We start from the raw sequence: 15,126 nt of genomic DNA, 5'->3' as shown, positions 1-15,126 counted from the left end.
TGAAACTTGGGGGCGGGGAAGGATGAGATGCTCGGGTGGGAGAGGCGAAGCGAGCTGCGGGACCCGCGAGGCGCTCAGGGTAGGGCTCTGGGCAGTGCGTGCACATCACTCTCGATGGAGTCAGGCAGGACACTTGCCATTCTTAATTCTGTTTGTGGTCTTGGACACGCCATCTCAGGATCTAAAATGCGGATCTTAATATCTCCCCACTTCTTTTTGCGAAGATGAAATGAGGTAATGAACGTCAAAGTACTCACATCTCAAAAAGAAGGGGTCGTAATCCCATGCACCTAGAATACCCTTACCAGTTCCCCTTCCTACCCACACGCTCGGTGCCTAGGTTGAAATCCAGTCCAGCTGGATTCTTGGCCCTTCCTCTGGAAGTCTTTCTCTACCTTTCCCCCTCCCACTCCCAAAGGAGGACATGGTCTCTCCTTTGTCTCTGCAGGTAAGGCTCCCACCTCTCTGAGAGTGATGACCGCGTTCATTCCTCTTCAGTGAGAGCTGATTGTCAGTCACCTTTCCCACCAACGTGAGCTCCCTGTGGGTGCCGCCCTGAAACCCATGATTAATGCTCCATACCTTGTGTGGAATGAGTGCATGAATTAGTAGGACGCTTGAGCTTTCCAGATAAGAAACACCCAGGCTCTGAAATCCAAAGCCTGGGTCTCTCCCGGCTCTCTCCCTAGCTTGCTGGGCCATTTTGGTGAAGTTCATCCATCCTGCTTTGGATCTCAGCTTCCTGCCCAGCTTCTCTTGCAGAGCTACTGGAAAGCCCGGTGAGCACCCAGAAGAGTGAGAGGTGAGATGGGAGGCCAACCCACATCCCACTCTGGTAGAGAATCATTTCTAGCTCTGCACACTTCTGGAAAGATAGCTTCCCGCGATAAGGCTGGGCTCCCCATTCCCAAGTGCTGCCAGGCCATCCCCTCCAGAACAGAGAGCAGGGGGGAGGAACCAGTGATCTCAGAGACAGAACTTCCCCGGGGCTCTCCGAATCAGGGACAAGCATGGTCTGCCCCAAAGGTGCCCTTCAGGCTTAATTTCTCCCACTCCAATCCGGCCAGTCTTAATGAGAGCTATGCGTGTCATCGTGCTTCCCTTTTTGCCTTGCCTTTCAGGAAGCGCGGTTAAATTTAGTGCTTAATTGCAGAAATAGTCTCATCCCAAGTTTCTGAGTCAGAGATCTTTTCCTTTCTCCATCTTTATTTATTTATTTTTAGATGTTTATTTATTTTGAGAGTGTGCATGGGGAAGGGGCAGAGAGGGAGAGGGAGGGAGAGAGAATCCCAAGCAGGCTCTGTGCTGTCAGCCCAGAGCCTGACGCAGGGCTTGCTCTCACAAGCTGTGAGATCATAACCTGAGCTGAAATCAAGAGTCAGACACTTAAGCGACTGAGCCACCCAGGTGCCCCTCTCCATCTTTATTTAAAGTCTGCTATACATATATATCCGTGTCTTAGTTGTAAGAGACGAATTAAGATTGGCCTGTCCTATATCCTGCCCATTTTACTTCAGGAAAGGTCTCTACCATGAAACCCCAAAATGTCTCAATCCTTCTCTCCATCCTCACTGCTCCCAGAGTTGGGGCCATTGTCATCCCTTACCGGGATTTTGCCAACAGCTTCTAAGCAAGGCTGCCACCCCTAACCTGGGCCCCTTCAATTTATGTTCCTCCCGTGTGCCCTAAGAATTATTCTGATTATTTCGACCGACAAATCTGATCACATCACTTTCCCCTTAAAATCCATGATTGGAAATAGATAAATATATAACATTAAATGCAATGTGGTACCCTGGATTGGATTCTGGGACAGTAAAAGGACATTAGTGGAAAAACTGGTGAATAAAGTCTATACTTTAGTTGATAGTAATGTGGCAATCTTGGTTTCTTCGTTTGGACAAAGGTTCCCTGGCTATGTAAGATGTTAGCATTGGGGGAAGTAGGGTAGAGGATATAGGGTTCTTAGATGAGAACTCTACTATCTTTGTAACTCTTCTATGAATCTAAAATCTTTCCAAAATAAAAAAAAAAAGCCTTTCCAAAATGAAAAGTTTATTAAATAAATAACAGAAAAAAATTATTGGTTTCCTATCATATACAGAATAAAATCCAAAACTGGTAACGTTGGATTCAGGACTGTGGGCATTTTGGCTCCTACTTACCACTCCCATCGACCCTACACTTCACTACTCACTTCCCCAAATTGGCTGTGATTTCCCACACCTTCACATGTTTGTATATGCTTTCCTCCTGCCTGCATCATCTTTCTCCTTCTCTATCTAGTGAATTCCTTTTCACTTTCAAAAGTCAGCTCTGAGTCACTTTCTTCTCCAAGGCCTTCCCTGAGTCCCCCAAGCAAAGCAAATTTTTGGTCTTTGTGTTTCCCAGAGCACTTTGTATTGTAGCTACTGGCGTGTAAATATTTATTTGCATTTTGGAGTAAATATTTGCATTTCCACTCAGTACTGTGGGGAGCAGGGGCCTTTTTTCATTTATATCTGTACTTCCAGCACTTAGCAAGGCCCCTGACACACAAAGAAATGGAATAAATGATTGCTTCGTGGATGAGTGAAGACCTCAGTGATTTGAAAAGATATTATTCTTTCACGGGGGAGGCTTCAGCACCCCTATTGTCCTCGGTTTTAATCAATGATTGACATAAGAAGCAAGCATTTGAGGAAAATCTCTGAGTCTTCTGTAGAATTGTTGAAGATAGTTCTCCAGGAAGATGGTTGTCCTTGAACAAAGGAGACTTGATAAATTCTTCCAAAATCTATTCAGAAAAAAAAAAAAGTACCCATAGCAATTTGTTACAAGTTTGGTACCTGTTTGCTTCCTTCTTAGGGAACTTGCTCATTGCCTTCCAAGGCAGACCATTCAATGCACTGTTGGACAATTCTTCAACTGGGGTGCCTTGGTGGCTCAGTCGGTTAAGTGTTCAGCTCTCAAGATTTTGGCTCAGGTCATGATCTCACAGTCCTTAAGTTCAAGCCCTGCATCCAGCTCTGCACTAACAGCACAGAGCCTGCTTGGGATTCTCTCTCCCCCTCTTGCTGTCTGCCACCCCCCCACTCCCACCCCCTGCTAGCAAAGCTCTCTTTTTCTCTCTTTCTCAAAATAAATAAACATTAAAAAAAAAAGTTCTTTAACTGATATCTGATTCTCCGTGACTCCCCTCACTGCCCCTAGCTCTGCCCCCAAGGATGCAGAGAGTAAGCCAACTCCTTTTGTCTTTTGAGAACTCTCTAGAGATTTGAGACAGAGGACTCCTCTTCCATACTTGCATCCTTACTAGTTCTGGCTCTTGGACCCGTCATGCCACATTATATTTTCTCTTTTCAAACTCACTGAGTGCTTTTGCTTCCCATGTCTCTGCATGTGCTATGTTTTTCTAATGCCCTCCCTCTACTCTTTCTTATCTGGCAGCCTTACTTTTTCCAGGGTTAAAACTGCTCCCTCCTTCATTCATCCAACCCTGTGCCAGGCACTGTGCTAGGTGCTAGGGACACAGTGGAGAACAAGAGAGACACTGGTGCTGGTAGGCCAGGTTCTGGTTGAAGTCTGTTTCATGGTGTCTGAGTTAGCTTCTCTTTGCTCCATGCTTCTGTGTCTCCATTGTAGCACATGCCACTTGTCACCTTGTATCATCAAAGGTTTCATGTCACCTCCTCTAAAGTGAGTTCCTGGAGAACACAGACTACTATCTTCCCTAGCCTTCACACACAGGTTTGCACACAGTAGGTGCTAAATAAAGTTTTGTCGAAGAATAGCCTTGTTCCTTCAAATAGTCTTCTTGTGACATTATTTGTGGCTAAGACCTCCTCCTGGGCTATAGGCTCCTTGATTATGAAAACTTAGCATAGTGATAAGGATCAGAGAGATTAGCATAAAGCAAAGACTTCTTAACCCAGTCCACTTAATTCTGTAAGTAAGATTCTAAAAGCAGATTGACCTAAGAGTGAATATAAGAGGACTACATAATAGACTCTACATCGGTGTGCTCGTAAATGTGTAACAACCAGCTCTCTAAGGGAAAAAAAGCCCTGGTTTATAGCAGTTGCCAATTTCCATGGTGTAGATACTCCCACCGTGGCCAATTTCAGGCTAGCAATGTGACATCACTGAATGTGGAGTTGACGATAGGACACCATTATGTAGTATTTCCATTAGCGGGTCCAATACATGTAAATAATTTCAAGAACACTGATGGTGAAGTGCAGGAATATAATTAGGGGTTGAAGAGTTTGAATGTTTTGAATATAACTTACTTGTGAGTTTATATGATTTAATGTTCAGAATGATAGTGTTAAACAACCAGCTTGCAAAATTCCTGAGAATTTAACACTTAGCTAGCTCTCCTGAGTCCTTAGAATCAGCTCTAGTACACTGCCTTTACTTGATGATGTCCTGATGATGTGAACAAATTGAGTCTTTAAAGCTGGGTCCAGTTTAGGTACAGTGGGAGGAAAGTCTTATTTAAAGGAACGGTCAGAGTTAATTTATTTGTAAATTGAACAACCCCCACTCCACTCCCACCCTTCAGCCAGGTTAGAGTTACTTATCTGTGTAACAAACATTTACTTAAAACCTATTATTGCTTCAGGACATATTCCTTTGAATCTCCAGATATTGTGCATATAGTTGGCTTAAATAAATGTTTGTAGAACGAACTTGAAGCTCACCAGTATTTATTTGTATGGGTTTTTAGTGTGGCTTCGTGAACATGTCTAAGTCTTTTTTGGTTTGTTTGTTTGTTTAACCGTAGTGGGCCCTCCTCTCTTCCAAGAACAGCCTGCAAACAGAAATTCTGAGGGAGAGAGGTATAAGGAACCAGGATGAGGGAAGGCATAGCCCTTAATTTCACAGGACCCTCACGAGGGAAACAAGTGTCTTCGGAAGGTAGAGTGGGATCATCCTTCATCCAGACCCTAAGCTCTGCTACCGGCCAGAGGCCTCCCTACTGCAAGTGCCATCACCAGCCAAGCCAAAGGAACTTATGCTACTGCCTCCTCCATGTTCAGGGGACCTTTGGAGAGCAGCTTGTCCTCAGAGATTTCTGTCCATAGGTCTGTGAAGATGTAGCTAGAGTGCCAGAGAACGGTGCCATATAACTTGGGTCCCACAGCCAGACGGTGGCAGGCACTGTACCCACCCAAAGATGGGAACGAAGAGCCACCAGTTATCTCTGTGTTTTCTCCAGCAATATGCAGAGTTTAAAGGTTTTTTTCCGGGTTATCTTTTTTAAAAAATGTTTATTTATTTATTTTGAGAGAGAGAGTGCACGCAGGAGCAGAGGAGGTGAAGAGAGAAAGGGGGAGAAAGAATCCCAAGCAGGGTCCACACTGAGTATGAGCCCTACACCGGGAACAATCTCATCACCGCGAGATCATGACCTGAGCTGAAACCTGAGAGTCAGACGCTTGACCAACTGAGCCACCCAGGTGCCCCCTTAATTCTTGATCACTGCTGTACTCCTGGCTCCTAAGACAGTGCCTGCCCATAGTAGAGTCTTACTGAATTTTTAAATTTAATTAATTAATTTTAAGTAAGCTCTACACCCAACGCGGGGTTTTAACTCACGACCCCGTGGCATGTTCCACCGATGGAGCCAATCCCGACTGTTTTTTTAAATAAATGAAAATAAATGGAAGATAGAATACTTACCTGGATGATCTGATTCATGTAAGAAGTGAACCCTAGACTTAAGACTCCAATCCTTGGAATTTAACCACATTAGTATTTTCATCACTGTTATTATTACCTCATATATTATTATCATCCCCCCATCATCATTATCAACAACAGTGCTGTGTTGCACATGGGGGTTCTTACTGTTTATTGACTGACTGACTGAATGAATGAATGGACAGACATCAACTTTACAGCTAGCCTCAAACTACCTTTCTAGTCTTATTTACTATTCCCCCTCCCCCGTTCTAACTTCTTACATATACTATGCTCCAGCTACTCAGAAGCAATCATTTTCACTTACCACACTATGTCTCCACATTTCTGTGTGTTGACTTATTCTGCTATTCCTTGTATTTGGAATTCCCATTCTTTGTTTGGTGAGTTCTCATCCTTTCTTTAGGACCCCATTTTGCATCCCATCTAGATAGTCACTCTCGCTTCTGGTCTTCCAGTTCACTATGCCTGCACCACTGAAAAACCCATCTCCTGTCCTGAATTATAGCTGTTTGTTGACATAGCTGACTAATCCCTCAGATAAAGAGCTCCTTGAGGGCAGGGACAGTAAATTTTCCTCTCTGTATTCTCAGGAATCATTGCTGGGCCTGTCACATAGCAGTTTCACAGTATTTGTTGAAATCAGTCTGATATCAGGGGCGCCTGGATGGCTCAGTCGATTAAGTGTTGGACTTTAGCCTAGGTCATGATCTCATGGTTTGTGGGTTTGAGCCCCCTGTCGGGCTCTGTGCTGGCAGCTCAGAGCCTGGAACTGCTTCGGATTATGTGACTCTGTCTCTGTCTCTGCCCCTCCCCTGCTCACACGGTCTTTCTCTCTCTCTCTCAAAAATAAATAAATGTTAAAAAATACTAAAAAAACAAAAAAACAAAAAAACCAACAGAAATCAATCTGGTATCAGACATAGGCTACGTGCAGAGCCACATGCTACGTGCTGGAGGAGATGATATACAAGGCTGGTCCAAAACACAGTCCCTGACCCTGAATGCTTACAGTGTAATTGGAGACACAAGTCCTTTTCATAGGAAAAAATATCATTAAAAAACAGTGTATTCTAGAATTACATATGAGAAAGGAGAAAGCTTGGTGTGCTGGAACACGTAGAGGACTGGACTTGGTTTCTGGTCCCTACTTTACCATTAACTCACTATGTAGCCCTGACACCTTATTTCTCTTCTTTAGACTTTGGTTTTCTTCTCTGTAAATGAAGATGATCAGAAGGCTTGCATGATTTCTAAAGCCAGATTCCAGCTCTGACATTCGGAGTTTGGCTCCATGGAAACTAGGTGGAAGAGACATGGTTAGAGCTCAGTAGTCTCAGTTTGCCCCCTGCTGGTCACTCGGCAACATCACAGTCAGGGTGACAGCTGTAGGCTTTTCCCAGGGCTGGAGACAGCAGAGCTCAGAGCCTTATAAACAAAGAACAGTGGGACACTGACCATTCTAGAAGAGAACCAATCAGGCTTCCCCCTGGTTACTAGTAGGTGGGTATGGAATCCTATACTCCTTCAGAATAAAGGAATTTAGGAGATCGTGCTCTCTGTTCTCAGCCTCCAGCTGAATCCATTTCATATCTGTTTCTTTGCAAACCAGAAGGAGTCAATCTTTGGGAGGCTGCTTTGTAGTCCTCCTGAATTTTTCTTCTGCTCCCATCACAGTGCTCTCTTCTGAGGCAAATCCTTCATTCTGGTCAGTACAACTATCCATTTATTTATGACAAAATGAGGGTTTCTCTCCCTCTCCCTCTCTTCCTGGAATAGGGCCATGAGCCAAAGTGCAGGTAGTAGAAGGCTTTCTTTGGTAGGGTGGGGAGAAGAGACAGACTGTGCTAGAATGAGGCATGTGGTTTATACTGTGAAGATAACACTAGCAGAGAGAGGGTTGTCTTTTAGATGTTTCATTCAAAGTGGGATTCGGGAGGCCATTTGCCCATTTATTTCCTTATTCTCTCTAGGTTGAACCCAAAGGACTTCTTTTTTTAAAATATGTTTTTAATGTTTATTTCATTTTTTTTTAATTTTTTTTTTAACGTTTATTTATTTTTGGGACAGAGAGAGACAGAGCATGAACGAGGGAGGGGCAGAGAGAGAGGGAGACACAGAATCGGAAACAGGCTCCAGGCTCTGAGCCATCAGCCCAGAGCCTGACGCGGGGCTCGAACTCACGGACCGCGAGATCGTGACCTGGCTGAAGTCGGACGCTTAACCGACTGCGCCACCCAGGCGCCCCTAATGTTTATTTCATTTTTGAGAGAGAGAGAGAGAGAGAGAGAGAGAGACAGAGCATGAGCGGGGGAGGGGCAGAGAGAGGGAGTCACAGGATGGGAAGCAGGTTCCAGGCTCTGAGTTGTCAGCACAGAGCCCCACGCAGGGCTTGAACTCACCAACTGTGAGATCATTACTTGAGCTGAAGTTGGCACTTAACCAACCGACAGCCACCCAGGTGCCCCAAACCCAAAGGACTTCTTAAAGTCGTCACCTCAATTTCCTCCAAAAAGCCCCACAATTAAATCAAAGATGGAATTGGTTACTTGGAATCTTGGGCCAGAGCACAGAGGAAAAAGAATAGGGACTCTGAGGGTAGGGAAGAGAGAAGTAAAAACCAAGGGGAAAGGAGGTGGGGCAGAGACAGACAGAGTGAGAGCTGCTACTAATTCCATCTGGATTTATAGGTATCTAGAGGGGAAATTGTAGGAAACTAAAGAATTCTTTTTCTCCACAAATGTGCTTGTTTGCAAACAGAATTGTTTCTTTTCTGACAGTGCACGATAATTTGAACCCTACTAAACATTAAAGGCGTGACTACAGGGATAACACTCATTCATCCCACATTATCTGGAACGTGCCAAATACTGTACCCAAAGCTGGCCCACCCGAATGGGCTCAGCATCCATACTTGGCCTGCCTGTTCACTGCTGAATTCTTAGCACCTGTCTTATGCTGCCACCTAGCAGGTGCTCAAAAGAGATTTGTTGAATAAGTGAATGGTAGCTGCACTGTACTTTGTCCAGTAATATCTCAACTCCATGAGGGTAGGAGAAAGTCTACTTAGATTTTCATTCCTCACTGATAATGATAGGATTGAGAGTTATCCTTATAAAATACAAATCCATATGTAGAACTCCTTTGGTTCCAATGTTAAATCTTTCAATAGTCTCCCAATATCCTGAGTTCCTCTGTAAAATGGAGACAGTAATATACACACCTCACAGGGTTACTTTAGGTCTAAACGAAATGGACATATCATTGCTTAGCGTGTTCCAGCATGTTGTAGCTGCTCAATAAATTCTAGTTCCTTTTCTTCTCCAATTTTCTAGCCTAATGTCCAATCCAGTGTTCTAGCCATATTGAATTTCTTATCAGTCCCACCACACAGGAATGCCAGGAAGGCCAACCTCTCTGCCTGGTGAACTCGTCTTGTCTTTCAGAACAGAGCTCAAATGTCCCCCTCTTCTGTGAAACCTTCTGTCCATGCCCTCTTGCTTTCTGGTTCCTCATTACCCTGTATGTGTCTCAGTCATACAGCATGTTTCTGTTATACTTTTTTTTCACTTATACTTTTGCCTCTCTGTTAGGCTGTGACCTTGACAGGTGCAGGGACCAAGTCTTACTTGTATCTGTAGAGTGTTTAAAAAGAGTCTGGGAGAGGCTGGAAAGATGACAGAAGGATTAGCTTTGCAAAAGAACTGCTTCTTGGGTGCCCGGGTGGCTCAGTTGGCTAAGTGTCTGACCTCAGTCCCAGTCATGATCTCACTGCTTGTGGGTTTGAGCTCCGCATTGGGCTCTCAGCTGTCAGTGTGAAGCCTGCTTCGGTTCCTGTCTCCCTCTCTCTCTGCCCCTCCCCAGCTGGTGCTTTCTCTCTGTCTCAAAAATAAATAAAAACTTTTAAAAAAATCGCTTCTTCCTCTGAAACAAAAGGGAAGGAACTGAAGATGAATAATAGTAAGAATGTAGCAAGAATCTTTAAAGCAACAGGGAAGAGGCCAAATCTCAAGGGGGGAAATCTGGCTTGAGGGAGAGAGAATACAGGAAGAAGATGTCATCCCGAGAGATGAGGAGGGTAGAGGAGAGGGGGCAGTGGTATGGTCTGATCCTTCTCCTTCCTAGATGTGTGAGGTCTCAGGATGGACTCAGGACCTGGCTTAGCAAGAAGGGGTTCTTGGGCCTGCGAGGCAAAACAGCCTGGCCCCACAGAACTTGGCTGAATGGCCTTGCTTCACATCTGAGTCTTTCAGTCCAGCTGGGAGAGGCTGGAGGCTCCAGATGCCAGGAAGAGGGAAGGTTTGCAGTGATGTGCATGAGAGATTCTGAAGAGCTAGTGGTGGTATGGAACCATGGACACGCGATGAGAAAGATAGCAGGTAATCTGGGCAGCAATGCAATCCTCAGAAGATATGGTAGGAGTGACAGAACAAAAGCAGCTGGAGAGGGAGCATTGGTATATATGACACACTGCTATTTGTTCCAGTTGGCATCTTTTTAAAGAAATATTTATTTGTGAAAGAGAGAGAACGAGCAGGGTAGGGGAAGAGAGAGAGAGGGACACAGAGGATCTGAAGCAGGTTCCACACTGTCAGCACAGAGCCTGTCACGGGGCTTGAATTCACAAACCGCAAGCCCATGACCTGAGCCAAAGTCAGACGCTTAACCATTTGAGTCACTCAGGTGCCCCTCCAGTTGGCGTCTTTGATGACTGCATTAAGGTGAATCTGTGAGTCTCTCTTCCCTCAGTGGTCTGTGGTATAGGTGGGGACTTAGAAAAAAGACACAACTCTGACTCGTTCCACTCTAGGCTGTTGTACTAAGTTTCTTAGATTGTTTCGTAACTTACAAAGCACCCTTGACAACTGTTTCCAGGTGACACTTCAAAAACAACAAACCATTATCTTAATCAGAGTACTTTGATGTAAACAACAGAAATTGTGAGACATTTAAGAAAAAAAGAGAATTTACTGGAAGGATACAGAGTTGACAGGAAAGCTGGAGAGTTGGATGTGGAAAATGGGTTTCAACCTAGGAAAGCCAGGCAGCAGGCACCACAACCAAGTCTGTGCCTCAGGAATGATCTGGAATGGCCACCATCACTATGGTAGGGACTCCCATACCCCCAAGCTCCATCAGGGACCCACTGTGATTGGACACCTACTGTTTCTGTTGCTCTGAATAATTCTAAACTTGTCTACGTTACATTTCATTCCCTGAAGATTCAAAGTTCAGAGAAGTGTGGCCAGGTGGCCAAGCCTGGGTCATAAGTCACGTTGTAGCTGCTGGGGGGCAGGTAGAATACCTCCCTGCTTCAGCTTCCCTAGTCTCAGCAACACTGCAAATACAACATAGAATGGGGCGTTTCTCCAAGTAAGGACTCCAGATGCTGATGGTAAACTAAATAAAACAAATTATCCACCACGCCCTCATCTTTCAGACTGCTTTTCCTTTCCACTTCTGTTTTTGTCAGTTGTCAGTTGTGGTCATCATGTAGGGTTCCTAGGCTTGACATGTTAGGACCATCCATCGCTCTCATTTTCCCACACAGTAAATAACTCTCCAGATTTCTTAGGTTTGCCTTACCTTCTGTCCCTGCTATGGCTTTAGTAAGATTGATCTGGCGACAGCATAGAGGAGAGAAGAGACTGGGAGAAATTGGGAGTCAGATTCCTAGAAGGTTAAAGCTAAAAGAGACCTTTGAATTTATCTGTTATAGTGGTCTTATCTAGGAGTATTCATTAGAATTCCTATGGCGTTAATAAAATACACATGCTGGTACTCACCTTCAGTAGATCTGAGGTGAGATTTTGGTGTGTGTGTGTGTGTGTGTGTGCACCTTTCTGAGGTGTGTTCCAGGTCACAAACTGCTCAATTTCAATACCCCCCCCTTTTTTTTTAATTTTGAGAGAAAGCACGTGTGAGCAGGGGAGAGGCAGAGAGAGAGAGAGAGAGAGAGAGAGAATCCCAAGCAGGTTCTGCACTGTCAGTGTGGAGCCCAATGGATGTGGGGCTCAATGGACATGGGGCTCCATGGAGGGGGGCTCCATCTAATGAACTGTGAGATCATGACCTGATCCGAGATCAAGAGTCAGATGCTTAACTGACTGAGCCACCCAGGTGTTGCACCAATACCCTGTTTTAAAGATGAGGAGACTGTAGGCCCAGAGAGAAGTTAGGTGTTTGAAATCACACAATGAGTTAACGAGAAGGGTAAAGGGGCCAGGACCAATCCCAGAGCTCCTGGCTTTTGGTCTAGTGCTACTCAGACCTCTTGTTTTTTCCCTCTGTGAAAGGAAATTTCCCATCTTTATTTGTATCTAAGGAAGCATGCTGCATGTCTATCGTTCAGCTCTTCCAACAGTAAACAGGCTTCAGATCAAGAGCCCCAAACTGTCGAGAACGAGCCCACACCAAGAGCCCCAATCCTAATGGTAGTTAGTTTGATCTCTGGACCACAGGCCTCCTTGTCAGAATCTGGGCAAAGCGCCTTCAAGAACCTCAAGTGGGGAGTGAAATGAGGAGGATCCCTGGATAAAGGACAGTCCAGCTGAAGCCATACTTCTGTGTTTGCCAGGATTCTGACTGGGCCTCTGTGCACACAAGACCTTGTTTCAATTACTCATTGACTCTTCTTCAATTCTTGACTGTTCTTTAGCCATCTGGTTCTCATCTTGGGAATCTACTTCTTTCTTTTTCCTGCTCTCTGACTTCCACCAATCACTCTGCCTTGGATTGTTTTACCACCAGTTCAGACACTGTTTCTGGGCAATGGAAACCCAGGGCCTCTGATGCCTTCCATTACATTATGTTGCTTTTTTTGATTTTGCTCTCCTTATAAAACTTGTGCTTTCTTATAAAGATTCCCAACAGGAAATGCCATTTGCTTAATGTCCTCCTGCTCCATATCTACCTTAGTGCAAAGAAAGCAAAGGGTAGGAGAATTGCTATAGCAGAACCATTTTTTCAGAAGGGAGCCATTCTTTCTCCCATACCCTCTGCATCCAGGGGGGCTGGCATCAAAGTCACTCACTTGGTGACTAGCCCAAGTAGGAATGACATGGTAAGAGCTGTCCTTTAGGAAGCAACTCTAAGAGCTGTGGAGCATGGGTTGGAGGAAGAGAGGCTGTGGGCAGGGAGACAACCTACTGCAACAGTCTAGGGGAGAGATGATGGGACATGAATTGGGTGGTGGGAATGGAATGAATAGGAAAAGATAGGTGGGAAAATAGTCACTTTGGTGGGAGAAGTGGCAGGATTAACAAACTGACAGATGTGGTAGATGAGAGAAATGTAAAGAACCCTAGGTTTAGAGCTTGAGGAACTAGGAGGATAGTACCTTTAACAGGATGAGGGAAATAAGAAATACGCTGTTTTTGAAGGAGGGTGGAAGACAGTGACTTGGGTTTTGTACACGAGGGATGCAGACATTCAACATGATGTTTCCATCAGGCAGTTGAAAGTGCAGGGCTGGACTCAGGAGGTCTGGATGGCCGGTATCAGTTTGGGAGTTTCAGCTGGGAGAAAGTGTGAGGTGAGAGTGGGGGCACATGGGGCACACCCAAAGAGAGAGGAGGACTGAGCCTAGAAGAAAACGCAGGCTTAAGCCCCAAATAAGGGGGAGGGATCGAAGGAGTCTGGGAAAGGGCTGAGGGGTTGAGAAAAAACCAGGAAAGTCTGATTTTGCCAGCCAAGAGAGGGGAGTTCCAGGAAGAGACGTGAATAGGGAAGATATGGAGATGAGAACTGACAAGAAGCTGTTATTTTTGGTAGTTAGTTGCTGGTCACTAAGTAGGCCTGGTCACAACAGCTACCCTTTCATGAAATGAAGCACTGAGGGAACGTTCTGGATAATTCACATAACCCCCCACTCACTTTAGCCTTAGTTATCAAGGTAGTGCAGGATAAATGTAATTACTTCATAAAGTTTAACATCGCTCAGAATTTCCAAATCCCCTCAGTCCTCAACTTCACCAGGTTCGATAAGAGGAAATTGCAAAAACTGGAGGGCGAGGCTGAGGACGACATAGAAGGTAGCTAATAAATATTAATGAGGTTTCGCTTCCCGCCAATCGGGCCCGGGGAGAACCTTCTCCCGGCTCATTGGAGCCCCGCCCCCTCATAAATATGTAGCCGGTACCGCCCGCCGCGCACTGCCCCGCCCTCTACTCTTCTCCCTCGCAACGGACTCTCCCTTCAAACGGGAAACAAGATGGCGGCGGCAGGTCCGAGTACTCGGGCCTCTTCCGCGGCGGCAGCGGCAGCTCTGAGTCGGCGGGGCCGACGGGGCCGCTGTGACGAGATGGCGGCAGCCAAGACTGGGGCCCCGGGCGCGGCCTCTGGTCCCGCGTTGCTGGTGTTGCCGCCGCCGCTGCTGCAACCGCCGCCACCGCCGCGGCCGGAGGAGTCGGGCTGCGCCGGGTGTCTGGAGACCCTGGGCGAAGCTGCGGCCCTGCCGTGCGGCCACTCGCTGTGCCGAGGCTGCGCCCAGCGGGCCGCCGACGCAGCGGGCCCCGGTTGCCCCCGCTGCCGTGCCCGCGGCCCGGGTTGGGCCCGCCGTCGGGCCCGCGACGACGGCCAGGCCGACGCGGAGGTGCAGAGCGAGCGCGCCCGCCGCGGCCAGCCGGAGCGCTGCCGCCAGCGCCGGGACGGGGGCGCGGCCGCCGCGGGGTCCAGGCCGGAGCAGGAGCCGCGCGCCGCGGCCACGGAGCCAGGTGGAGCTTTCCCTCCTCCCTTTGGGGGTCTGGAGCGAGGCCGAGCGCGTCCGGCCTGGCCTGGTTGGGGGGTGGAGGGTCCCAGGCCGTGCTCGAGCGGCTGTGTAGAGTTCGCGTGGGGTTGGAACTGGGCTCTGTCCAGGCGCATCTGTTTCTGAATTTTGAACTTCAGAATGAAGTACGGGCACGATGGATTTGGAGGGGCAGTGAGGGGATCTCGCGCCTTACGGAAGTTAGAAGTTTGGAGGGAAACAGCATTCTTGGAACAAGTTAGGGCCAGGTTGGAATGGTGTGTGGGAGAAGGGTTCCTAACTTTGTAGGAGCCCTGGAGGATCAGAGAAGTGCTTGGTTTCGTGTTGGGTGAAGAACTTGGGGTCGAACTGCGTGTAGAGAAGTGGCTCCTGGGCCTAAATGGATTAGTGAGAGGTATGGAGTATCCGGAGTTAAGGGGGCGGGTTGAATTTGAGGATGTGAAGAGAGCTTTTCAGACTAGAGTGTGGAGTGGGTTGAGAGAATGAACTCACAAGCGCAATTTTCACAAAATCTTGACAGAGCCTCGCACATCGGGGTTATTTATATTTATAAGTAATAACTCCAAAAATGAATAAGCTGTCCAGTAGTGCTCGACAAAAAAAAAAAAAAAAAAACACAAAAAAAACTTAAAAACAACAACAACAACAAAACTGGGTGGGGGTTAAGTTTCGTAAATGGAGATTGGTTGGCA

At 46.5% G+C, this 15,126-nt stretch overlaps 1 protein-coding gene across 4 annotated transcripts in view; it reads left to right on the top strand.

The window, feature by feature from the left end:
• Positions 1-13,865: 13,865 nt before the first annotated feature.
• The window catches only part of RNF169 (ring finger protein 169), a 113,645-nt gene continuing 112,384 nt past the window's right edge, over positions 13,866-15,126 (top strand). For all 4 annotated transcript variants that reach the window (XR_006297392.1, XR_006297393.1, XR_006297391.1 and 1 more), the window contains exon 1: positions 13,866-14,402. Coding sequence is in view for 1 of the 4 variants with exons in the window: in XM_043580248.1 (XP_043436183.1) it covers positions 13,901-14,402 (502 nt within the window). In the remaining 3 variants the exon portion in view is untranslated. The remainder of the gene's footprint in view (positions 14,403-15,126) is intronic.

Source organism: Prionailurus bengalensis, chromosome D1, assembly GCF_016509475.1.
Source record: "Prionailurus bengalensis isolate Pbe53 chromosome D1, Fcat_Pben_1.1_paternal_pri, whole genome shotgun sequence".
Lineage (NCBI taxonomy): Eukaryota > Metazoa > Chordata > Mammalia > Carnivora > Felidae > Prionailurus > Prionailurus bengalensis.
Note: the sequence above shows the minus strand (reverse complement) of the source record. Positions and strands in the feature narration are given on the sequence as shown.